This window comes from Sapajus apella, unplaced genomic scaffold (genome assembly GCF_009761245.1).
Source record: "Sapajus apella isolate SASKATOON/1434 unplaced genomic scaffold, GSC_monkey_1.0 scaffold106, whole genome shotgun sequence".
Taxonomy (NCBI): Eukaryota; Metazoa; Chordata; class Mammalia; order Primates; family Cebidae; genus Sapajus; species Sapajus apella.
This window is the reverse complement of record NW_022437046.1, coordinates 5,615,037-5,642,744: the sequence shown is the minus strand read 5'-3', so window position 1 is coordinate 5,642,744 and position 27,708 is coordinate 5,615,037. Positions and strand designations below refer to the sequence as shown.

At 40.0% G+C, this 27,708-nt stretch overlaps 1 protein-coding gene and 1 pseudogene across 3 annotated transcripts in view; one reads left to right on the top strand and one right to left on the bottom strand.

Moving 5' to 3' along the window:
- Window positions 1-16,667, bottom strand: part of ACER3 (alkaline ceramidase 3) — a 163,822-nt gene extending 147,155 nt beyond the window's left edge. The window contains exon 1 of one of the 3 annotated variants that reach the window (XM_032259143.1): window positions 16,466-16,667. In XM_032259143.1, the coding sequence (XP_032115034.1) occupies window positions 16,466-16,568 (103 nt within the window). In that variant the 5' untranslated portion in view covers window positions 16,569-16,667. The remainder of the gene's footprint in view (window positions 1-16,465) is intronic. The other 2 variants (XM_032259142.1, XM_032259144.1) reach the window with 2 other exon arrangements.
- A 5,543-nt stretch (window positions 16,668-22,210) lies between these two features.
- LOC116536974 lies at window positions 22,211-24,103 on the top strand (annotated as a pseudogene).
- Window positions 24,104-27,708: the final 3,605 nt, after the last annotated feature.

Genomic DNA, 27,708 nt, shown 5'->3' with positions numbered 1-27,708 from the left:
CCTGAGGTCAGGAGTTTGAGACCAACCTGACCAACATGGAGAAACCCATCTCTACTAAAAATACAAAATTAGCTGGGCAAGTGACACATGCCTATAATCCCAGCTACTCAGGAGGCTGAGGCAGGAGAATCGCTTGAACCCGGGAGGCAGAGAATGTGGTGAGTTGAGATCGTGGCATTGCACTCCAACCTGGGCAACAAGAACAAAAACTCCATCTCAAAGAAATAATAATATTAAAATAAAATAAATTAATAAAATCGAATAAACCATTAGGATTAATTATCAAAAAAGAGAGAATATACAAATTGCTTATTTCAGGAATTAAAGAACAGAGTTACCCCAGATTCTACAGACATTAAAAAAGCAATTAGAAAATATTAGAAATAATTTGTTAATATATTCAACAATTTAGAGGAAATAAACAAATTTCCTTGAAAAACAACTTAAAAACTTGATGTAAGAAACCTAACAAAAAAACAAATTTCAGAAAAATATCTCTTGTAAACAAAGATGCAAAAAATCCTGGCAAAAACCCTGCCAAAAATACAAGCAAATCAAATCCAGCAATACATAAAAAAGATAACATATCACGTTCAAGTGGGCCAGCAAAACAAAGTTAATCCAACATTCAAAAATTAATCAACTAATTAGTTATATTAACAAAGGATAAAATCACATGATCACTTTGTACAGAATAACATTTGACAAACCCAACACCTATTCATGGTAAATCTCAGCAAGTAAACAACTTCCTCAATCAAATAAAGGATATCTCCAAAAAAAAAAAAAAAACCTATAGCTAGTATTATATCTAATAATGAAATACTGAATTATTTGCTTTTTAGATCAAGAAAAGGCAAGGATGTCCACTCATGATATCATTCCTACTCAACATCATCCTGGAGGTCCTAGCCAGTGCAATAATGCAAGCAAAAGAAATAAAATGCATAAAGATTGGAAAGGAAGAAGTGAAACTTCTATTTGAAGATTACATGATTAAATAATGCTAAAATAACTGGATATGCCTATGAGGAAAAAACAAACTTCAATCCCTACCTTACACCATATGTGATAATAAATTTGAGATGAATATAGACCTGAATATAAGGCAATTAACTATAAAGCTTCCAGAAGAAAACATGGGAATAGACAAGCTATGAAAAGCAATAACTGGTGGGGAATGGAGGCTCACGCCTGTAACCCCAGCACTTTGGCAGGCTGAGGCAGGTAGATTATCAGGTCAGGAGATCAAGACCATCCTGGCCAACATGGTGAAACCCTGCCTCTACTAAAAATCCAAAAAATTAGGCAGGCTTTGTGGCACATGCCTATAGTCCCAGCTACTTGGGAGGCTGAGGCAGGGGAATTGCTTGAACCCAGGAGGTGGAGGTTGCAGTGAGCCGAGATCATGCCACTGCACTGCAGCCTGGTGATAGAATGAGACTCCGTCTCAAAAAAAAAAAAAGCAATAACCATAAGAGAAAAAAACTGATCAATTAGACTTCAGCAAAATACACAACTTCTCGTCAAAAAACATCTTTAAAAAAATAAAGTAGGCAAACCATAGACAAGGAGAAAATAGTCACAAAATATCCATCTGGCAAATGGACTCATATTCAGAATATCTAAGGAGCCCCTATTACTCAAAAAGACAATCCAATTTTTTTAAATGGGCAAAAGATTTGAAGATACTTCACAAAAGAAGATATACAAATGACCAATAAGCATAAGAAAATATGCTCAACATCATTAGACATCAGGTAAATGCTAATTAAAATTACAATCAAATACTACTATACACACTCCAGAATGGATAAAATTAAGAAGCATGACAACACCAAACATTGTTGTGGATGAAAACTTTCATGATGAGAATGAAAAATGATACATCACTGTGGAGAAAAAGTCTTACAGGCTCTTATAAAACTAAACATAAACCAACCCTAACCTGGCAATTCCAATCCTAGGTGTTTATTCAAGAAAAATGAAAATATACATCCACAAAAAGACTTGTATAAGAATGTTCAACTTTATTAATAATAGCCAAAAACTGGAAACAGTCCAGGTATCTGTCAATAGGAAAATTGATAAACTATTACATTCATACAATGGGATACTACTCAATAATCTAAAGAAACATACTACTGATACAAGACAGGGCATAAATCTCCTTTCTCACAGGCACAAATCTTAAATGGATAAATAAAGATTTAATTTCTTTTCAGCTTTAACTTCTAATACAGTAAATACCAAGTAGATTTAACTCACAGAGCTATTGCGGTCCTCAATAATTTTTAAATGTGTAAAGGGATCATGAGACCAAAAAATTCGAGAAATTCTATTCGGTCATTGCAAAAGTAATTGAAGCTTTTGTCACTGAAAGTAATGGCAAACACCAAAATTACTTTTGCACCAACCTAATAGTTAAAGTTGAATATGATCATGACCTATATTCTAACAATTACACTCCTAAGTATACAGAAACCCTTACATTTCTGTGTACCAGAAGATGCATAGAAATGTTCACAGTAGCCTTATTTATAACAGCAGAAACCTGGGAACAACAAAATGTACAATAATTGAAGAATGGATAAATCAATATATTCCTACAGTGGAATACTAAACAACAGCAAAAATAAATGAACTATGTCTATATCCATTAACACAGGCAATTCTCAGGAACATGAATGATACTAACAAGCATAAGTTGTGTTACAAAAAAAAAAGCAAGTTGCAGAAGAATCTACATATAGTACAATTCCACTTATATAAAATATAAAACAAGTAAACCTAAACAGCATATTTTTAAGAATGCAAAGAGGTAAAAGCCAGGAAATGGTAAACACTAAATTAAGTATACTGGTTATCTCCAAAGGAAGAAGATGGGATCAGGGAAGAACACAGAGGGTGCTAAATGTTTCTTTAATGATGACTGCTCTGAAACAAAGGAGTGTCCTCCTTTATCAAGGTCATAATTATCCTCATTTGTCAACCTTTAGGTTGGACTTCCTGAACACAAAACAGCCATCTGAATGGCAAGATTAATTGAATCAACTCTAGTGATCAATGGGATTTCAGAAGACAAAGTCAGATTGCCCTCATATCTGCTTAAAAAAAGAAAGAGGGAAAAAGGAAAAACTGTTACTCAGAAGGTGAAATAGCTTAGAAACTACAATGTTTCATTTCAGGAAAAGTATCTTAGCTAGAATCTCTCCTTATCATTTGGTATAAATGAATAAGTGAGTAAAGATCACAAAAACACAGCTTTTATGGCAGCATCAAGATTTTAACATGCATAGTTTTGGAGTTCTGCCGTTCACTGACTCTAGCCAGTCTTTCTACTTGCTGTTAAAAGCAGTATGCTCTGAGAAGTTAAAGAACATACGTTAGAACAAGAATCTATACCTATGATGAGTCAAAGATTTTTTTCCAGCTTCATAACTGAATTATTTCAACCCTGAGGTATTTACTTGCTTTCACTGGCTAAAATTACTCTTTTGAGTCTTGAGTACATTATAGGTATAAATAAAATGATGCTGATAAATTTTTTTTTTTAATCTTCAGATGGGCTCATAAAAGCACTAACCTTTATTCTGTAGGGTCATCTAAGAATAAAAGGCATGGTATAAGATGACATACTCTGAGTTTTCACAACAGAAAATCAAAATTTCTCAAAACTCAACTTCAGACACAGTTTTCAGTTATTTATTGCTGAATAACCATCACAAACTTCATAATTTTAAAACAAATTTATCATTACCTCTATGGGAACAATATGAACAATAAAAAGTGCACGGGATATTAATGTATATGTAAATAGCTTGTTTTGGCAAGAGTGAAAGTAGGGCAAGGAAATGAAAGAAAGACTGAAGAGTTAAAAACAGACTGGATAGCACAATGAGATACAACTACACATCCACCAGAATGACTAAAATTTGAAAGATTGACACTAAATGTTGACAAGGATGTGGATCAAATGCTCTGTGTGTGAAATGGTACAACCACTTTGGAAAAAGGTCTGGCAGCATCTAATAAAACTAAACGTACACATATTCTATGACCCAATTATTCCAATCCTAGGCATTTACCTATGAGAAAAGAAAATATCCACAAAAAGATCTGTCCAAGAATGTCATAACAGCTTTACTTATATTTGCCTACACCTAAAAACAGCCACGTCTATCAACAGGAAAATGAGTTAATAAACTGTGGTATATTTATACAGTGGAATCCTACCACATAGCAACATGGATGAATCTCAAAAACATGCTGAGCAAAAAAGCCTTCCCAAATGGTAAATACTAGATTAGTCCAATTCTATGCAGTTTTAAAACAGGCAAACCTAATCTATGGTACGGAAAAAATAAAATCAGAACAGTGGTTGTGCTGGAGAGAATGGGGAAGATGGAGGCACGGATTAACAAGGAAAGGGCATGAGAGAACTTTCCTGGCTGATGGTAAAGTTCTACATCTTGATAGAGGTTATTATATATGTGTATGTATTTCTCAAAATTCAGCAAAAATAATTTAAGATTTGTGTATTACAGGCTGGGAGTGGTGGCTCACGCCTGTAATCCCAGCACTTTGAGAGGCTGAGGTGGGCGGATCACCTGAGGTCAGGAGTTCGAGACCAGCCTGGCCAACATGGTGAAACCCCATCTCTATTAATAATACAAAAATTAGCCAGGCATGGTGGTGCATGCCTGTAATCCCAGCTACTCGAGAAGCAGAGGCAGGAGAATCGTCTGAACCTGGGATGGTTGCAGTGAGCCAAGATTGCACCACTGCACTCCAGCCTCAGCAAAACTCCATCTCAAAAAAAAAAAAAAAAAAAAAAGATTCATATATTACATTGAATGTAAATTTTACATCAAAAGAAAAACACAGGGAATTAAACTTTAATGATATGAATGCTGAAGTATGTAGAGGAAAGCAAACAGATGTCTGCAATTTACTTCAAAATGTGCCAAAAAATAAAATGAACTGATGTCTCGAGAAAGGAATGGAAAAATGAATCAGTATGTGGTAAAACAAGTGTAATAAAAGGTTAATGGTAGAATCTACGTTGTGGGTAAATGGATATTCACTGAAGAATTCTTCCAACTTTGTTAAATGTGTAAAGAATTTCATTTTATAAAAATGAAGTGTTGGCTGGGTACAGTGGCTCACACTTTGCGAGGCTGAGGAAGGCGGATCATGAGGTCAGGAGATCAAGACCATCCTGGCCAACATGGTGGAGCCCCGTTTCTACTAAAACTACAAAAATTAGCTGGGAGTGGTGGTGTGTGCCTATAATCCCAGCTACTCGGGAGGCTGAGGAATCGAGAATCGCTTGAAGCCAGGAGGTGGAGGTTGCAGTGAGCTGAAATTGCACCATTGCACTCCAGCCTAGCAACAGAACAAGACTCTGTCTCAAAAAAAAAAAAAAAAAAAAAAGTGCTTTTCATGCCATGTTAGAATTTGGTCTTTTTCCTTTAGTCAATAAAAAGTAACATTAGATAATCCAATTGAACCTCCCACAGAAAACATCTAAAAATCCTGAATTTAAAAACAAATCAAAGAAGGAAGAAAAAAGGGTAGGAGAAAAGGAGAAATGGAAAGTCCACCAAAGCAAGGAATCAAGTACACCTCCCAAAATAAAGGTTTCACTGCCCCATCCCTATCACCCATGCCCTGGACACTCAGGCAGGAGTTGATGCTGCAAACTTAAGGCAGAATTTCTTCTCCTGGAAACCTTAGCATTTGTGCTTAATGCCTAGTGTAGTCTCCAGACCAGCAGCACTGGAATCACCTGATAGCTTTTAAGAAATGCAGACTCAGCTAGGCGTGGTGGTTTATGCCTATAATCCCAACACTTTGGGAGGTTTGCTTGAGGCCAGGAGTTCGAGACCAGCCTGGACAACATAGTGAGATTTCCAGCATCTCTACAAAAAATAAAATAAAAAATTCACCAGGCGTGGTGGCACACATCTGTAGTGCTTAGCTATTCAGGAGGCTGAGGCAGGAGGTCCCTTGAACCCAGAAGTTTGAGGTTACAGTAAGCTATAACCATGCCACTGAACTTCAGCCTGGAAAACAGAGTTAGACCCTGTCTAAAGACGGAAGGAAGGGTGGGGGGGAAGGCTCTAAGGCCACATTTCAGATCTACTAAGCCAGAATGTGTTTTTATAAGATTCCCAGGTAATTTACATACACATTAAAGTCTGAGGCCCATTTCATAGATGTTAGGTATCTTCACGATAATAAAACAGTTCATTGTAAACTTTTTGTTTGGTGGAAGTCCTGTGATCTGGTAACCCATTAGCAATATGACATCAACAATAATGACATCACCCTCCTCAGCTCCATCAGTTCCAAGGCTGAGAAACTACTATATGTGGATTCTGATCTAGGCTTCACCACTAGCTTTCAATGTAATTTTAGGCAGATCACTTCTTAAGGTCTTTTTCCTTATTTGTAAAATGAGAACATTACATGACTAGTTCCCACCATAAGGTCCCTGGACTCATTGGTACCTAAAGAAGTGGTAAGGGAGGAAGGCAAGGTAGTATGGTAGTTAAGTACATCTTTTTGGAATTAAATGACTACTTCAAGGTTGGGTGTGGTGGCTTACACCTGTAATCCCAGCACTTTGGGAGGCCAAGGCAGGCAGATCAGCTAAGGTCAGGAGTTGGAGACCAGCCTGGCCAACATGGCAAAACCCTGTCTCTACTAAATATAAAAAAATTAGCTAGGCAAAAGGTGCCTGTAATCCTAGTTATTTGAAAGGCTGAGGCAGAAGAATCACTTGAACCCAGGAGGCAGATGTTACAGTGAGCCAAGATTGTGCCACTGCATTCCAGCCTAGGCAACAGAGCAAGACTCAGTCTCAAAAAGAAAAAGAAAAAAGAAAAAAGTTCAGCCCATACCAGGGTTTTGGGGGTAAAGTTGAGGAATGAAGGATAGGGTGGGATGGTAGAGAGAGGGGTCAGATATGCCTCATTATACTCTTTGGAATTCAGGCATACAATTGGCCAGCATTAGCATTAAAAAGTAGAGATCCTAAGACTGACAGAATAGACTTTTTGTAGCAACAAGATACCAAATTCCAACCTGATTCTAGTATACCATCACATGATAAATAGTGAGGCTCTGAAAGAAATCAAAGTACGTTACCCAAAATATATTTCTTTGACATAATTTGAAATGGCCCTGCAAAGCTGACTCTTATAGAGGAAATTTACATTCTATAGAGCATTCTCATCCCTTTCCAGGTCTTTTTCTGATCCTGAAGAGATTAGCTGAGAGTCTAGCATCTTTTAAAAGGAAAACATTTGCCATCTATTGCCTCTAAGGGCAGCCTCCAATGAGACTTCATCTACATAATAAGAACCTTGGTCTCTACAACCCTTTCTCTTAACCCAGATACTGATTTCTATTGATTCCAGGGCTTTAAATAATAACATAACTCTTTCAACCAACTGCCAATCAGAAAATCTTTAAATCCACCTATGACCTGTAAGCTGTGCCCCCTACTCACCACTTCAAGTTGTCCCACCTATCTAAACTGAACCAATGTATACCTTACATGTACTGATTGACATCTTATGACTCCCTAAAACATAAAACCAAGCTGTAACCCAACCACCTTAGGCATATGTTCTCAGGACTTCCTGAGGCTGTGTCACAGGTCATGATCCTTAAACTTGGCAAAATAAACTTGTAAGTTGACTGAAACTTGTCTCAGATACTTTTTGCTTTACACTATATACTTAAAGCAGATGCATTTTATTGTAAGTAAATTATACCTCAAAAAGCTAATTGCAAAAGTAAAACAAGAAGAGAGACAATGCACTCTGGAAGGCAGACTGAATGAGTTTAAATCTTTGCTTTGCTACTTGCAAAGTGGAAAACTTTAGACTGAGTCTTGTTCTGTTGCCCAGGTTGGAGTACAGTGGCGCAATCTTGGCTCACTGCAACCTCTGCTTTCCAGGTTCAAGCGATACTCCTGCCTCAGCCTTTCAAGTAGCTGGGATTACTCTCTGCCCTAAATTTCCAAGTCTTTAAAATAGGACTACAGGACCTAATTTAGGAGTTGTTGTAAGGATTGTAATAAGAGTTCTTATCAAATAATACACTCACAGAATTTTGTACATTAAACCCCATAAATGTTAACTATCATTATTTCTGTTGGCTATTTTTAATGTTTCAAAAATCACATTTATCCACAAGAAGACTGTAATGAAAATATTATACTGTTTTGTTTTATATCAATGCATTAAAGTAATTAGTGGCTGTATCTCATATGAATCATTACAGCATGGTAACAGTATCTAGAACTTGTCTTGGTGAGTTACATGTGCTTTTGACTAATTAAAACAGGGATAAAGTACATTAACAATTCTAATTTATGTAGGAGTAATAATAAATTATAATTTATGTAAGAGTGATAACAAATTCATGGCACACATGAAAGAAAATATTTAAAAGCCTTCTTTATAATGAAAAGGTTAAAACAGCTACTCTGTTACCACATGGTCCAGAGTCCTACCTTTGGGAGCCTGAAGAGATATTTGTACACCCATGTTCACAGCAGCATTATTCACAATAGCCAAGAGGTATAAGCAACCCAAGTGTACACTGACAGAAGAATGAATAAAAAAATGATGCAGGGGTATGGTGGCTCACACCTGTAATCCAGCACCTTGAAAGGCTGAGGTGGGAGGATCACTTGAGCCCAGGAGGTCGAGGCTACCATCAGCCATGATCGTGCCACTGCACTCCAGACTAAGTGACAATGAGACCCTGTCTCAAAAAACAGAAAATGTGGCAAACACATATAATAAAATATTAAACAGCCTTAAAAAGGAAGGAAATTCTGATACATGCTACAACATGGATGAAACTTAAGGACATTATGCTAAGTGAAATAAAATACTCACAAAAAGACAAGTACTGTATGGTTCTACTTATAAGAGGTACTTAGAGTAGTTAAATGTATAGAGAGACAGGAAGTAGAAGGGTGGCTGCCAGACTAGAAGGAGGAGGGAATGGAGAATTGTTTAATGGATACAGAGTTTCAGTTTTGCAAGATGAAGAGTTCTGGAAATTGATTGTACAACAGTGTGAATGTACTTAACACTACGGACTACCAAACTGTATGTACATTTAAAAAGGTTAAGATGATACATTTTATGTTATGTGTATTTTTCCGCAATTAAAAATGAGTAAGTAGCTAATATGGCAGCTCTTGCAGCACTAACTCTATAAAAGCTTCATGAACCTATCTATGTTTTAAGTTTGTAATAAGTACCCTTTCCTTGCATTTCAGTGTACCATACATATATCATAGCACCTAAAACAATTAACTGGCAGTCTGACTTGGATACTGTCTGCAAAAACCAACTCAAACTGTGTTTTTCCTCTGTTCTCACAACACAACGATCATCACAGAAGACTTTTGTGACCAAGTGTGTGTGGGGAAACCCAATCAGTTCTACAGCAATCAGTTCTGGAGCAGACACCAGCTGGGAGTCCTCCAATTTGATTCCAACACTATCTACCTGGAGATAGTGTCAGATCCTACAGGTTGAGGGATCAGTCCCCAAAACTATCCCCTTCCTTCAGACACCTGTCCCAAGTCCGGCGCTGGGACAAGTGCAGCTTACAGAACCCAGGGAAACACATTTATTAGTTTATTATGAAGGGTATTTTAAAGTTTACAAATAAACAGGCAGAAGAGGAGATACATAGGAGCAGGTTTGGAAGGGTCCTGAGCACAGGAGGTTCTGTCCTATGGATTTGGGGTACAGCACTCTCCTAATATATGGATCAGTTTTTGTTCACCTTTCTGTCAGCCTTCACATGTTCAGCTATCCAGAAGCTCTCCAAACCCTGTCCTCTTGAATCTTTTATGCAGACTTCATTGGATAGGCATGATTGAAGTATAAACAGCCATGTTGAAATATGATTGGACAAAAAGGGTATAATCTAATATTAATAGACAGAATGGAGAAATCCAGCAAAGCCTGTCTGTTCAGATTCCTCTGTGCAGCATTCCTCCAGGGTATGGGGCAGGACTCTCTCTGTAATGAGGGTCTTGTGACCCACAGTCAGATTAGAGTCCTGCTTTGGGCAGGTGAAAGAAGGGCAGGGGAAGATCAGAGACAGAGAATCTGTTTCCTGAGGCCTACTTTGACGACTATAGTGCTCCAACATTATAATAAATGTCTCTAAAAAGGGATATGGAAATTATGAGCCAGGAACCATGGGCTATTCACACACACACACACACACACACACACACACTCACAGATATATTAAACCTAAACTCTTTTGTACACTCAATTTGTCCTTTCATTTGGCCTTCATTCTTCAGTTGACTTATGATGCTTTTGAGTTATAATTTGGGGGCAATGCTGCTTGCCTGTCAATAATCTTCAGAGAAAGGAGCATCTTTCTTAATGTGACAGGGATGTCACCTCTACCAGGCCACAGAGTTCCAAGACCAAAAAAGAAGCCTGATGTGTGCTCACTAACTTGAGGTTGCTCTTCAGGGAGGATGGTAGGAAGAAAAGGAAAGGAAAAGGAAAATAAACAAAAGACAGCAAAGGGCCACAAGCAGTCAAATGCCTTTCATCATATAACTGTATGGCAGAGGCGGCTGATTAAAGCTTTTGTCTTGTGCTGCAGCAGCAAGGAAAAAAAAGACCTCATTCCCTCATCTAAGTGAATCCCATAGTAAAGGTATAAAGACTCAGGGTTGCTCTGCTTTCATTCTGCCCACTTCCTATGAATAGCATGGGGAGAAGGGCAGCAAACCTATGAGAAGGAACAATACCTGGCTTGAATCATTCTCACTCATAGACAAAAGGATATGGCAAGATGGTCATACAAGATCGTGACAGTCATTCTCCCCAACCATGAAAGTCATACCAACTAGGTTACCTCCTTAGACTCAGGTAGGCCCTGTAAAATCATAATTGGGAATTTTCAAGTATTCTTTAGCTTTCTTTATCTTTTTATTTATAAGCTCTCTGATAAACCCTTTCTCATAATATGTCAATTCTTGGACATTCTTTGATCAAATACATTTTCAGGAAGGCATTTCAACTGAAAGAAAGAATGTGCCCGTTTGTACTTATCTGTTCATACTCCTGCTGGCCTCTGAGCTACTTTTTTTTTTTAGACAGAGTCTCGCTCTGTCACCGAGGCTAGAGTGCAGTGCCACAATGTCAGCTCTCTGCAATCTCCGCCTCCTGGGTTCAAGTGATTCTCCTGCCTCGACCTCCCAAGTAGCTGGGGCTACAGGTACACACCACCACACCTGGCAAATTTTTAGTATAGACGGTGTTTCATCATGTTGGCCAGGGTGGTCTCCAACTCGTGATGTCAAGTGATCCGCCCGCTTAGGCCTCCCAAAGTTCTGGGATTACAGGCATGAGCCACCACATGTGGCCTCTCAGCTACTTTGAACAGAGAAGCTGTCTTCAAATAAAGTTTTATAGTCTTTGTCAGTGACAAAATAGGCGCTAGTAAATATCTGCTGAATAAATAAAAAAAAAATTGAATAATTTTTAACTGGGCAATTCTTCTCTGAACACCCATGTTCACAGCAGCATTGTTCACAATAGCCAAGAGGTAGAAGTAATCCAAATTTACACTGTCAGAAGAATGAATTAAGAAAATTTGGCTAGGGCATGATGGCTCACATCATGAAGCTATAAGTAAAGCTTAGAATTCCCCTCCATTTCCCTTTAGGTAATATTTCTTCCACTAAATCAACAGCATCTGAAACTCTACTTCCTATAGATAGCATGTCTTGGTAGAAAGGGTTATGAGACCTAAATTTGAATACCATTTCTGGTACTTAATAACTGTATGATGCTGAACTGCTTACTTAACTTCTCCAAGATTCAGCACCCTCCTCTTTACAATGGGGTAACAACACCTAACATTCCTTGATAGGAATGTTCCGAGGATTAGAAATATACAAGCATTCTTCAATTTGCAGGCTTCCAATATGCCCAAATTTCAGTTATCGTAGTTTAGTTAAATAACACCAATTACCCATCACACAATTCAAATTTCAGTTACCATTGTATACTAAGTGTGAGTAGCTGAATATGATGAATATAATACAAACTTCACTGCTACATCTTAAGTCCACAAATCACTATACAAATAACAGAAGTATATCATAGGAGGAGTAGGAGGAGTGCTTGAACTCAGGAGTTCAAGACCAGCCTGGGCAAAAATGGCAAAACCCCATCTCTACTAAAAATCCAAAAAAAAAAATTAGCTGGGCATGGTGACACACACCCGTAGTCCTAGCTGTGGGGTGCTGAGGTGGCAGGATCACTTGAGCTGGGAGGTCAAGCTGCAGTGAGCTGTGATTGTGCCACTGCACTCCAGCTGAAGCAACAGAGGGAGACCCTGTCTCAAAAAAGAAAAACCCAAAAAACTATTGGCCCTCATTAGTGTAGAAGTAGCTTGCTAAAAACAAAACCAAAAAAAAGTTTTTAAAAATGTTTTAATTTAAAAGAAAAAAGACGACTGGGCATGGTGGTTCACACCTGTAACCCCAGCATTTTGGGAGGCCAAGGGAGGTGGATCACTTGAAGTCAGGAGTTTGAGACCAGCCTGGCCAACATGATGAAACCCTATCTCTACTAAAATACAAAAATGAGCCAGCCATGGTCACATGTCCCTATTAATCTCAGCTACTTGGGATGCTGAGGCAGGAGAACTGCTTGAACCCAGGAGGCAGAGGTTGCAGTGAGCTAATATCACACCACTGCATTCCAGCCTGGTCAGCAAAGCAATACTCTGCCTGAAAAAATAAAATAAAATAATAAGAAGAAACAATAAAAAATATTCATTCCATTATTATAGTTATGTGATGAAAAGGCAAGCACTGTTTAAATTACTCCTGATAAGTGATTTTTATAAAGAAAAAAGTTTATTTCTCAATGTTTTTAATGCTTTAAAGTATACTAAATAAATATGCTTACTTTTTTCATTTCCCTATATATTCATAACCAACAGTAAGAGAGTTTACAATGTTTGACAAAAAGTTTTAAAGGTCACAGAACAATCATAACTTTTCCCATTGATTTTTAACATAGCTTTACCTGGTTTTAACTTAAATAGTCATTTGTATGGTCCCATGCTACAATGCAAAACAAGGACTGCCTGTACCTTTAACTTCTGGGACGTCAAAGGGCTTATTATTTCACAATGAGATACCTTTTCCCCAGGTCCTTACAATCTGCTCAAACAAAAGGAATTTAAACTAATCTTGGCTGAGGCAGGAAGACAGTTTCCAGGTGCTGAAAGTGACTGAGAACCACTGCCGTATCTGAATATGCAATTCTCTAAACTATTCCTTATTCCCTAAAATACATATATTCTAATGCTGAAAGATAGTTGAAAGATCGTTGAGTAAACTGAATAGTTGTTCAGTTTGTCCTCTGTGATACCATAGTATTTCATATCCATCTTCCTTTCTTGAATATGAGAAAAACAATGAATGTGTGACAGAAGTAATGATGGAGAGGTAACCTGGATAGTAGCGTTAGAGTCAGACCTCAGCGTGAATACTATCTCTACATCACTTACTCTAATCTTAGGTAAAGTATTTCCTAGAGCTTCAATTTCCTTATCTTTGAAATGGGGACAATAATACCTTCTTTTTGGAATTACTATAAAGATCAAAAGAGATAAGATATATGAAGTGCTTAGCAAAGTGCAGTGCATAGTGACCACTTAGATAATAGCTATTATTGCCATTATTATCCTTCATGTTGTCATCAATACTATCGTTAATGTAAATATTATCATGATGCTAAAATTGCATTTGCTTCAGACACATTTTAAACCTATTACTATTAATAAGCATATTTTTCAAAGAACAAATTCTCTTAGTCCAAGATATACTATTATAGATACTCATGACTTGCTATGGTAAGATGACTTGACCTCAACTTCCTCCAGACGATTTTCTCCCAAGGTACATGTGCAAAGGGCTGCCAACATTTACTCATCCTCTTCTTGCAACCCCTCTGATTCCTGTGTCAAAACCCTCCCTGCAGTCTGCGCAGTTTCCTCTTCTGAGCACACTGAGAACAAATGTCATTTCCCATTTCTCAGAGCTATCTGCCAGAACACAGTATCTTGCTCTCTCATAGTCCACATGACTTAACTGCCAGTTTTCTCTCTTTGCATTTTTAATTTTTTTTTTTTTTTTTTAGAAACAGGGTCTAACTCTTGCCCAGGCTGGAGTGCAATGGCACAATTATAGCTCACTGCAACCTAAAACTCATGGGCTCAAGTGATTTTCCGACACCAGTCTCCTGAGTAGATGGGACTACGGGCACAAACCACTATGCCCAGCTAATTTTTTATATTTTATGGAGACAGGGTGTCACTATGTTGCCCAGGCTAAACTCGAACTCCTGGCCTCAAGAGATCTTCCTGCCTTGACCTCTCAAAGTACTGGGATTACAGGCATGGGCCACAACGCCCAGGCCAGTTTTTTCTTTTAATTTGAATCCAAAACCTTGGTTGTAAACTAAGTCATTATTATCTAGGTAGACCCATAAAGCTGCAAAGGATCTAAAAACCAACTAAGGCTAGCCCCTTTTCTCTGCTAATTTTCTTCCTCTGAAAATATTCAGGAGTTTGTTGAACAACGTCTGATTTAACACTTTCAGTGACAGAAAGCTCTCTGTCCCCTAAGTCAACCTTTCCCATATCATTGGTTAGAAGGTTTTTCCTTACATTGAAGCAAAATTTTCCCTGTTATAGTTTCTGCCGATAGGCCCTAATTCCAGATTCTAATAATAATAAAAAAAATAATAACTGTTCTATATGATAGCCCATCCAATATTTGAAGACTCTTGAGTTTCACTTTTCCATGTTCCACATTTCCAACTCAGAATGCATGGTTTTCATCTCTTCCCTCATGGTCACGGTCCTCCGGACCAGGCATGGACTTGCCAAAGTGATCTAACAACAAACTGGTAAAGTGCTTCCTTTGCCAACATGTGGGCTTCCAAGTAATTGCATTACAAAGGATCCCTTTGCCCACATTTCTCTATTATTATGTAAAAATTATTCATTTAAACTAATAGTTCAAGAAAAGTGAGTCTCAGCCTAAATCATGGTCATAAGAGAATAGTACTAAAGTCCTGAAAACTGCAAAAAGTGTTTTTTCTCTTTTTTTTTTTTGGAAACTTAGCCAATTACCAGAACAGAATAAAGTAGGACCACTTGTCATGATATGTTTGCCTCTTTCCTACAAAGCCATGCGCAGATGCCTGGGAGCAGAACATAACAATGAGAAGGTTAAGTAATAAGAGTTTCACTTCACGTCCTGAGAAGTAGATCCAACTAAAAGAAGGCAGTGATCGTTAGCCAAAGGATAGTCTCTGCACTTTGCCAGAAGCGGGTACGTAAAAGAAGGATCAGATAATGTGCTCTCAAAACCTGATTAAACAATAGAAAAAGAAGTAGCAGATTTCTCCTAGCCTGGCAGGAAAAATCATCTAGGAAACACACACACACAGAGAGAGAGAGAGAGAGACAGAGAGAGAGAGAGAGAGAGAGAGAGAGAGAGAGAGACAGAAAGAGAGAGAATAAGCCCAATCTGGCCAGTAGTGCCTGACAGAGCAGCAGCTAGAGAAGAATTCTTAAATCCTCAGAAGGTCCAATCAGTGGAAGCAGTGTCCTCAAATGACCCCTGACTCCTAGACAGTAGGATAGGACAGAGTGGGGCAGGGACTTGGTCCCTTGTGCTCTTGGGAGCCTGGCAGGAGCAGAAGGTACAGACTAGGTGCAAGATGCCTTCGACTACTGGTGCAAGATGACAGTTGAAAGAGAGCAGATGACCTCTGGCACTTGAAGACATCCTGGGGGATAGGGGTGGGATGCTTCAGATCTCAGATTGGTAAACCTGTTCCCTGGAGATTAGCGAGGAGGTCTAATAAAAACAGAAAAGGGAAGGGAAACACGGTAGAATTCTCACGGATTGGGAAAAAGGGAAGATAGGAACGGTCCCCTTCTGGCTAAGGTGGTGGTGGCAACAGCAGAGCAGGTGTCCCGGGCCCTCATTCCAAGGGGCAGGGTCCTCCACTCTCCCAGCCTGGCCCCACTCCGCCCTCGGACTGGAATGCCCATTCCCAACCCTGCTCCTCAGGCTTTCCCCCTTAGGTCCAGCAGGGGCTCGCCACTTCCCACTGCTCTTCCGCCCCTCTAATCCTCAGGTCCCCTTCCGCCCGCCCAGACCCCGGCACTCCTTCATCGACACACTGGACTCCCGGCCCGCTTCCCTCAGCCTCTCGCTGGCCCTGGGCGCCACACTCCAGCTCCAGGGCCAGGCCTGGCACCTCCCCTCGCGGCCAGGTTCGCCCTTTGCCTTCCTCACATGGCGTCTCCTTAGCCCGGTGCCCTCTCGCCCCCGCTCCCCGCCTCAGGCCACACTCACAGAACTCGGCGATGTACCAGGTCACAGAGTAGTTCTCCTCACACCAGTCCAGCGTGGAGGTCGTGGGGCCCCAGTAGCCCTCCCGGTCCGCGGCAGGAGCCATCGCGTCGCCGCCGCCGCCGCCCAGGCGCTCCGCTCACTGCGCCGGGCTAGGCTGGCGACCAGGCCGGCTCCGGCCCACCCCGCGCGCTCGCTCCCGACCCGCCCTGCCTCCCTGAGGGGGCGGGGCCTGACGCCGTTACTGACACTGCCTTGAGGGAGGCCCCGCCCACCGGCGCCGCTGGGCCGTGGGGCCGGGCCGGGCCGGACCTGACCTGGCGCAAGGCCCAGCCGGAGGGCGCCGGCTGGCCCCGCCCCCCTTCATCCTTGGGCGGGGCAGGGGCGTAATCCAGGAAGGAGCCGGGAACCTGGGTTTCCTGGCCAGCGTTGGCACGCCGGTGGCTGTTGGTGGGGGGTTCCTGGCACCCCAGAGGCTATTCTGTCAGGGTGTGTCAGAGCCTCTAATTCTGTGTGTGTGGTTTAATTGGGGCGGGGGTGGAATGAAGCCTTCAATCAAGCCCTTGCTTGATTAAACCTGTGCAGCGCAACGCCTCTATGTCTTCCTTTGAGCCACAGGCCTCAATGGAACCCCAAAAGAGAATACCCCCAACCAATCCCCGCGATGCTCAGGAAATAAACCGTAATTTTCTGATAAAGGTGTAAGTGCCCCTTGGGGACAAAGGGAAAGGGTAAAAAACCCAGGATAGAAAGAAAAAAAAAATGTAGGTTCTGAGATCCTAAAAAAAGAATGCTGCTAGCTAGAGCACTAAAGCAAAGTGTCCCTGCTTCATTTGGGCCTCCAAGCGCAGAGGTTTCCACATTGTAATTGTGCACTGCTTTCCAGGCAACCAGCAGCCTATCCCTACTTCCAGCTTCAAAAGTTTAATACTCCCAGCCCAAGTCTGCGAGTATCTTAGACAGCGAACCCCGTGCCTACAAAAAATACAAAACTTAGCCGGGAGCAGTGGCTTGGACCTGTGGTCCCAGCTACTTGAGAGGCTGAGGTGGGAGGATCACTTGAGCCAGGTAGGTGGAAATTGCATGTAGTGAGCTGCGAATGTGCCACTCCAGCTTGGGGGTACAGAGCAAGACTCTGTCTCTAAATAAATAATAAATAAAAAGTCTAATACCCTTGGGGAGGCCGAGGCAGGGGGATCACGAGGTCAAAACACCGAGACCATCCTGGCTAATACGGTGAAACCCCATCCCTACTAAAAATACAAAAAATTAGCCGGGTGTAGTGGGACGTGCCTGTAATCCCAGCTACTCAGGAGACTGAGGCAGGAGAATCGCTTGAAACCGGGAGGCGGGGGTTGCAGTGAGCCGAGATCGCGCCATTGCACTCCAGCCTGGGCTGCAGAACGAGACTCCATCTCAAAAAAAAAAAAAAAAAAAAAAAAAAGTCTAATACTCCACGGGTCTGCCAGAGAGCTCTTCCTAAAACAGATGCAGCCACCCTTGCCCCTTGTGTTCAGCTACACCAAACTCAAATTTACCCCTCTCCTGGAATGTGTTGGCTCGCCTGTCCTTGCTCCCACAGTTCAACTGGGACAGCCTAACTCTCTTCTCCATTTGGCTAACTGCCCACTCTTCTTTTAAAATCCAGTTCCCTGAAGCCTTCCCAGATGTTCACACCCTAGAGCTTCCTTGCCTTTTGTTCACTCCTGCTGTACTACATCCTGATCAGAGACCTTGCTTTCCATTCTTTATGGTCTTCATATCAGGACTCTGCCTAACCACACGGTATGAAATGAAGAGTATAAATTAAGGATGATAAAACTGCTATTTTCTAAATAAGTCAGATATGATGCAAGTCAAAGGTAAAAGAGAAGACAAGGAGAGTTGAAAAGATCCATAGCCTTTCTACAAAATAACCCTAGCCAATTGACAGACAATAGGTGCAGAACCTTTACTTGCTAGGTGCAAAACTTAGGGATGGAAGCAGTGTATTTTAATAAAAATAGTAAGCTAGCTGAATTTTTTTTTTTTTTTTTTTTTGAGACAGAGTCTCCATCTGTCACCCAAACTGGAGTGCAGTGGCGCCATCTTGGATCCCTGCAACCTCCGTCTCCCACGAATCATGCCTCAGCACCCTCTCATCCCCAGTAGCTGGGATTACAGGAGCCTGCCACCACACCTGGCTACTTTCTGTATTTTTACCAGAGACAAGATTTCACCATGTTGGCCAGGCTGGTTTCGAACTCCTGACCTCAAGTGATCTGCCTGCCTTGGCCTCCCAAAGTGCTGGGATTACAAGCCTGAGGTACACCCCGCCTAGCCTGAAAATTTTCTTTCGAACATCATTGAGCTTCTGCTGTATACCAGGTCTGGTTTGGCTGGCTGGATGCTAGGACCACACAGAGGTAAACAGGAAAGATCCAAAAGGGCCCTCTCCAGCAAGATAAAAGCCATTGAGAGGTGGGGAACCATCTACTTCTAGTCATTTTATCTCATCTTCTAAAACTTCTGTTTTGTTTATGTGTTTATATAATAATGATGAGCTTCTATAATTTATAAATGAAATATTTACATATTTGTATACTCAAAATGAATATTCAAAAACTCATACTCAAAAGTGATTTGCCAATGAGGTGTACAATCAAAACAGTACAGAAACCAAAACAATAGACTGTGATAATTCTTAGCTAGCAGTACATAAAAAATTAGGGTGTTGTGAAACCGCCTATGTGAAAATAACCTTTGACCCAGCCAACTGACCGAAGGCAGGATGAGGCTTTGGCTGAGTCAATACTCTGCACAGTGTTCATCAATAGTGAAAACGAAAATCTACCATAACTGGGACTGAACTTAAAAGAGAGAAATTCCCCCATCCAAGAGAAAAGGTGCATTGCAGAAGTATCACTAGAAAACACAAAATGAATTTCATAATTCCTGCAGTTCCTTTTTCTTTTTTTCTGAAAAATTTTCCCCTTGAGGATAAAAGCAATGCCTGGAAATGTGAGGGACCCAGACTAGTCCAAACTAAAAAAGAAGAACAAAGCTGGAGGACTTACACTTCCCAATTTCAACCCTTAAGGCAAAACTATAGTAATGAAGTTACTGGTGTGAAGATAGACGTGTAGATCAAAGGAACAGAATTGAGAGTCCAGTGATAAACCCTTACATTTATGGTCAATTGATTTTTAACAAGGATGCCAAGACAATCCGATAGGGGAAAAATAGTCTTTCAACAAATGATGCTGTGACAACTGGATATCCACATGCAAAAGAATGAAATTAGAGCCCTTCCTGTTACAATAAACAAAATTCAACTCAAAATAGATCATAGACTTAAATGTAAGCGCTGAAACTATAAAATTCTTAGAAGTTTACCTAAAAATAAATCTTTGTAAACTTGGAGTAGGTAATGGTTTCTTACATAAAACACCAAAAACAAAAGTGACAAAACGAAAAATAGGTAAGTTCGACTTCATCAAAATTAAAAACTCCTTTGCTGCAAATGATACCATTAAGAAAGTAAAAAGACAACCCACAGTATGAAAGAAATTACTTGCAAATCATATATCTTATATGAGACTTGTATCCAGACTATATAAAGAACTTGAACTCAATAATCAAAGGATAAATAACTCCCAAATACGCTATTAAAGAATGAGCAAAGGATCTGAATAGACATTTCTCCAAGGAAGATATACAAATGATCAACAAAAACATGGAAAGATGTTCAACATCTTAGCCATTAGAAAAATGCAAGTGAAAACCACAGTGAGTTGCCACTTCACACACACTAGGGTGACTATAATCAAGTGTAGGGCTGAAGGCCCACAGGGTCATGGGGCGTGCCTTATGCTGTGCTGAGGCGAAGGATCGAAGAAATAAAGAGACACGACACAGAAGTACAAGGAAAATGCAGCTGGGCTTGCAGGGGGGAGGGGTGTGGGGAGGGACCGCGCCACTTATGAGGGGAGTCAGGAGAGGCCCTGAATGTCCAGAAGCGTGAGTATTTATTGTGTATAGGTTAGGGGGCAGGGCAGTGAGTGAAATCATCTTTAAGGATAGTGATAGGGTCGTGAGCAATAAAACAAGGAGTCCACCCCCATTAGGTCACCTAGGCTAGGAGGTGGACAGTGCGCAGCAAGGGGCCCATTCCCATCAAGGCAAGGGTCATGTGCAGTAAGTGTCCCACTCCCATTAGGTCACCAAGGCTTGAAGGCAGGCCATGCGCAGTGAAGAGGGTGCAGTGTGCAATACTTCTATCTATGGGCAAACTACTTCTAAGAAGATTTATAGGAGGATGCTTTAAGTCACACAGTAGTGACAGAGCTGTCAGGGTCTATGCCACCTGCTGGCAGCTTCCAATGAGTTCTATAGGGGAATGCTTTCTGAGCAGGACAGTAGCAAGATCTGATAAAGTTCACAGTCACCAAGGTGGATTGCCGGTCTGAGGGCAGCCTTCCACAAGAACTGGAGCACTTTATCAGGAGGAGTGGCTCTTGCCCCAAGCCTGCCATACAGCGGGTATCTTTACGATACTGAACTCTGCCGCCTGGGCCATGGATTCTTGTCCTGGTATAACTGTTTTTCCCTTAAATCATGCTCTGCACTGTGTCTGCTCTAGACACTCCTCTGATTATAAGCTGCTTATTCCTTAATTCATGCTCTGTACCGTGTCCACTCTAGGCATTCCTCCAATTATGAACTAAGATATAATGATATATGTGTAGGGAAATATTCTTTAGGCACTCACACTATGAACCATTATATGATTATATATAGAGGATTATATAAAGGGATTCTTCAAGCCCTAATTCTATAAACTAATATATGATTATATAAAGGATTATATAAAAGGAAATAGTTGGGTAGTAACACTATAAACTGAGATATTCTTCAAGCCCTAACTGTGCCAGGGTTCTGTTTAGGTCTCTTTCCTCGGTGCCTTTATGGGGGGTTACCCACAATCAAGCAGACAAATAACAACAAATGTTGGCAAGCATGTGGAGAAAGTGGAACCCTCGAACCTTGCTGGTATGTAAAATGCTGCAGCAGCTTTGAGAACTTTTTCAGTTTCTCAGAATGCTAAATGGAGTTATCATATGACCTATGCAGTTTTACTCCTAGGTATATGCCAAGAGAATTAAAAACATATGTCCACCAAAAACTTGCACAAAAATAATCATAGCAGCATTACTCACAATAGCCAAAAAGTGGAAACACACCAAATGTCCATCAACTGATGGATAGATTAATACATGTGATATACCCATTCAATGAAATATTATTCTGCAATAAAAAGGAATGAAATGAAATACTGGTACATGCTACAACATGGATGAACCTTGAAAATTTTATGCCATATCAAAGAGGCCAGACACCAAGGAACTCATGTTGTGATTCCATTTATAATATATGGAACATCCAGAATAGGCAAATCTGAAAAGATACAAAGTAAATCAGTGATTAAGTAAGTCTGAGAAAGGGAGCAGGAATAGGAGGTGACTGTTAATGGGAATAGGGTAACTTTTGAGGATGATGAAAATGTTCTAAAGTTAGATTGTGGTGATAGTTACACAACTCTGTGAACATGCAAAAAAAAAAAAATACCCACTGAAGTGTATACTTTAAATGGATAATATGTATGGTGTGTAAATTATATCTTAAAACTTTATTTTATTTTGAGATGAAGTTTCACTCTTTTTGTCCAGGTTGGAGTGCAATGGTGTGATCTCGGCTCACTGCAACCTTCAAAAAGGATACAGTCTCTAGCAGATGAGTCAAAACCCCTCAAATCACAAGTAACTGAAACCAAAATGATCTTCAAGATATTTCAAATGAATGAAGAATGACTGAAGATAGCAATAAAAGATGCTTTGAATGAAAATTCCCAACTTCAGGAGAACCAGAAACAGCTTTTGCAAGAACCTGGAGAATGGAAAGAACAGGTGAGTGAACTTAATAAACATAAAATAACATTTGAAGACTCCAAAGTACACACAGAACAAGTTCTAAATGATGAGGAAAATCGCATCAACACTCTGACTGAACACTTGCTAAAGATAAACAATTGGGCTGCTATGCTTGGAGAAGATGTAACGGATGATGGTAACTTGGAATTAGAAGTGGACAGTGAATCAGAAAATGGTGCTTACTTAGATAATACTCCAAAAGGAGCTTTGAAGAAACTCATTCATGCTGCTAAGTCACCAATATGCTTCTTTAAAAACCTTAGAAGGAGAAAGAAACCAAATTAATATTCAGTTATCTGAAGTTGATGAAACAAAGGAAGAGCTCACAGAGCATATTAAAAATCTTCAGACTGAACAAGCATCTTTGCAGTCAGGAAACACACATTTTGAAATGAGAATCAAAAGCTTCAACAGAAACTTAAAGTAATGACTGAACTATATCAAGAAAATGAAATGAAGCACCACAGGAAATAACAGTAGAGGAAAAGTACTGGTTAGAGAAAGAAGAGAAACTTTCTAAAGTAGATGAAAAGATCAGCCATGCCAGTGAAGAGCTGGAGACCTATAGAAAGTGAGCCAAAGATCTTGAAGAAGAATTGGAGAGAACTGTTCATTATGATCAAGGACGGATTATTCCCTATGAGAAAAAAGCACATCATAGTTGGTTGGCAGCTCGGATTGCTGAAAGAAACCTCAATGATTTAAGGAAAGAAAATGCTCACAACAGACAAAAATTAACTAAAACAGAGGTTAAATTTGAACTTTTAGAAAAAGACCATTATGCACTTGATGTTCCAAATACTGCATTTGGCAGAGAGCACTCCCCACATGGTCCCTCACCACTGAGTCGGCCTTCATTTGAAATGAGAGCGTCCACTCAGACTCTCACCTTCGCTTCCTGGGGAAGGAGGAAGAGGCTCAAGAGGCCCAGGGAATCCTCTAGACCATCAGATCACCAATGAAAGAGAAGAATCAAGCTGTGCTATGTTAACCGATCCTCACAGGGCTCCTTCTGACACTGTGTTCCTGTCACCTCCGTTGGAACAGGACCATAGGATGATGTTTTCTCCATGAGGACAATCATATCCTGATTCAGCTCTTCCTCCATAAAGGCAAGACAGATTATATTCTAATTCTTGTAGACTGTCTGAACCAGCAGAACTCAGAAGTTCTAATATGATTTATTTGGATAAAATGGACAGATCAATGCCTTCAGAAGTGGAATCCAGTAGAAATGATACCAAAGATGATCTTGGTAATTTAAATGTGCCTGATACATTTTTCCCTGCTGAAAATGAAGCAACTGGCCCTGGCTTTGTTCCTTCACCTCTTGCTCCAATCAGAGGTCCATTGTTTCCAGAGGATACAAGGGACCCATTCATGAGAAGAGGACCTCCTTTTCCCCCAACTCCTCCAGGAACCATGTTTGGAGCTTCTCGAGATTACTTTACACCAAGGGATTTCCCTGATCCACTACGTGCTCCATTTGCCATGAGAACTGTCTATCCACCAAAGAGTTTTCCTCCTTACCTTCCCCCAAGACCTAGGTTTTTCCCCCGACCCCCATATTCTGAAGGTAGAGGAGTTAATTCTGCCTTCAAATGAACCTGCTACTGAACATCCAGAACCACAGCAAGAAACCTGACAATATTTTTGCTGCTCTCTTCAAAAGTAATTTTGACTGATCTCATTTTCAGTTTAAGTAACTGCTGTTACTTAAGTGATTATATTTTTGCTCAAATTGAAGCTTAATGGAATTATAATTCTCAGGATATTATTTTGTAAATAAAGATGATTTAAATATGAAAAAAATACTCATAAATATCACTTTAATAGTTACATCAGGGAGGGTGCAATGGATCATGCCTATAATCCCAGCACTTTGGGAGGGCAAACTGGGAGGATCTCTTGAGCTCAGGAGTTCAATACCAGCCTGGGCAACATAGTCAGACTATGTCTCTACACAAAATTTTAAAAATTAGCCGGGTGTGTTGGTGTGCTTGTAGTCCCAGCTACTCAGAAGGCTGAGACGAGAGGGTGCTTGATCCCAGGAGTTTGAAGTTACAGTGAGCTATTATGTGTCACTGCACTCTAGCGTGGGGAACAGAGTGAGACTCTGTTTCTTAAAAAAAAAAAAAAAGTTACATCATATCCAATTTTATACATAAACCACAATTTACTTAATTGTGATATATTACTCTTCCCTTACTACTGAGTATTTAGGTTATTTCCAATGCCAACATTTATTTTCAACTAACAACCCAAATTTTGAAAGCTTTCAACCAGATTCCTACTGAAAATTCTCTTTACTAGTTTTCAATATGACAACAGAAATCCAAGCTATAATTAATTTTTCCATATGAGATATGTTGCACCATTTCACAACTGCAAAGAAAAATTTGAAACCACAAAAACCAAACATGTAGGCTCACCACAGAGTAAATGATCTTACAATCTACAAGTTACCTCTTGGCCCCTCTTATGGCTCAGTGCATTCATGGCAGCCCCTCAACACTATCTAGCCCCCTCTCTGTGGGAGACATGGAGTGTCACCAAAACACAACAGACCTCAACAGAACCCTAGCTTTTCTGGGAAGGCTCCCCTGAACCCCAGAGAGGGTTGATGAGCCTCCTTTGTTCTCCTGCAGACCCTTGGTTTCCTTCCGTCGTAACCCTCTCACTTTTGGCAATAGTCTGTTTAGGAGTTGGTCTTCCAGACCCTCTCACACTCTATGTCTGTATCTTCATCTGGACCTGACACAAGATTGGCACTCAGGAGATATTTATAGAACAATATAACATTAATGTTTTTTGAGCATCTACCATGGGCTAGACCCTGTTTTATGTATTTATATATATATAAATTCAGTTAAGTCTTACAGCAATCCTATGAGGTAGATACTGTTCCTTTTCTCATTTCACAATTAGGATATTAAAGTACAAATAAGTTAAGTTACTTGCCCGAATATAGATAAGTAGTTCATAGCAGAGCCAGGATTTGAATCTAGCAGGCTGGCATTAGAGCACAGGTGCTTAATAGCTACTTTAAGAAAAATTGCTAATGGATTTGTGAAATATTGATAACGAAGCCTACTCAGAGGATTTTACAGGGATATAGAGAGCACTCATGAAGATAAGCGCCATTAGGATAGAAATCATATGTCACCCCTACATGCCTAGCACATAGCTTGCTACAGATCACATCAGCAATTAATACACAATGAATGTGTGCTATTGAAAGGCAAGGATGAGAAAAGGCACAAGAGAATACAAATTTTTTAAATGTTATTACATTTATTATTTACTTTCTCTGTTCAATATAACTAGTAATGCATGTTCCTTATGGAAAATTTTAAAAATACAGATGAGAAAAAATAATTTTATTATGAAGTATATAATATACTAAAATAATATATATAACTTATGTAAAGTATTCGGAAAAATAATGAAGTGAATGTTGACCTAGCCATCACCCAGTTTAAGAGATGGGACCTTAGCCAATTCCTTGAACCCCTGTGTAGCCTTCTTCAATCTCATCACTTTCCTCTCTCCATAAACAACCATCCTCCTGAATTTTGTTTTTATCATTCCTTTACTTTTCTATATACATTAATTATATGAATGTATCCCTGGACATATGTTTTGCCTGTTTTTGAGCTTAATATAAGTAGACTCGCATGAAATGTATTATTTGGAGACTTGCTCTTTTTTTCATCAAAATACTATACTTTTAAGATTCATCTATGTTGTTTCATAAGGCTTTTGTTTATTTATTTTAACTCTTATTTTTACCTTTTTAGAGATGAGGTCCCCCTCTGTCCTCCAGGCTAGAATGCAGTGGCCCATCATAGCTCACTGTTACCTTGAATTCCTGGGCTCAAGGGATTCTTCACCTCAGTCTCCTGAGTAGCTAGGATTACAGGCGCACCACCATGCCTCAGTAGTTTTTATTTCTTTATTTTATTTTTTGTAGAGACAGGGTCTGGCTATGTTGCCCAGGGTGATCTCAAACTTCTGGCATCAAGTAATCCACCTTGCCCTTCAGAGTGTTGGGATTACAAGTGTGAACCACTATGCCTGGTCAAGTTTTACTCTTGTATAGCCCTCTTTTGTATGACAATACCACAAGGTATTTACCAATTCTCCTAAGATGAATATTAAGCTGTTTTTCACTTTTGCTATTATAACCACTGCTATCCTGACGTTTATTTTTACATACCTTCTGACACACGTACAAGCATATTACCTATGAATGAAAGTTTGCACATTTTCAAATTTAGTAGAAAATGCCAAAGTTTGTACCAATTTACATTTTCACAATTAAATTATATTTCACACTAAAAAATATAGTTATACAAAAAATCTAATCCACAATGAAAAAAATATACAAAGAATCACCTGAGGCACAGTGGCTGATGCCTGTAATCTCTGTGCTTTGGGAAGCCAAGGTGGGATGATTGCTTGAGATCAGGAGTACAGAATCAGCCTGGGCAACATAGTGAAACCCTGTCTCTACAAAACAATTAAAAGCCAGTCAGGTGTGGTGACACAGCCCTATAGTTCTAGCTACTTGAGAAACTGAGGTGGGAGGACGTCTGGAGACTGGGAGTTCAAGGCTGCAATGAGCCATGATCATACCACTGCACTCAAGCCTGGGCAACAGAGCAAGAGCAAGAGTCTGTCTCTTAAAAAAAAAAAAAAGAGAGAGAGAGAGAAAGAAAAAGGAATAAAGAATCACCTGGAATTTCATTACTTAGTAAACACTGATAATATTTTGGTGTATAACTAGCCAGATATTTTTCATACATATGTACATGTTTTATTAAAATAGTTATAAAATACAAATCATTTTGGAGCTTTCTGTTTTTACTTAAAATGTGTGATAAGCATTGAAAAATAAATGTTTTATGAACCTGCTGATGCTTATGCTTCGAGAAACATTATCAGACTAATCATCACTCCCAATTCCAGACATTGAGACTCTACTCTGATGCCATCCTGATGACCCAAGAAGGCATTAGACCCCAGCTGGACCCCAAGCCCCGCTCTCCAGGCAGCGTTAGTGCTGGAGCCTGGTTTTTTCATAAGGCCTGATTCTCTCATAAGACTTATTTTCTAAACTCAGAAGAAACTTGGATTATAGAGAACAAAAGTCTATTTCAAGCTCCTTGAGAGAGCTAGACTTCCTGGGCCCCTCATCTCCCAGGATTTCCCCTTGCAACCCTCTTCTGTACCTTGGCCACAGACCACCTGCTGCCGTGTCTCCTGCCAGTGCCC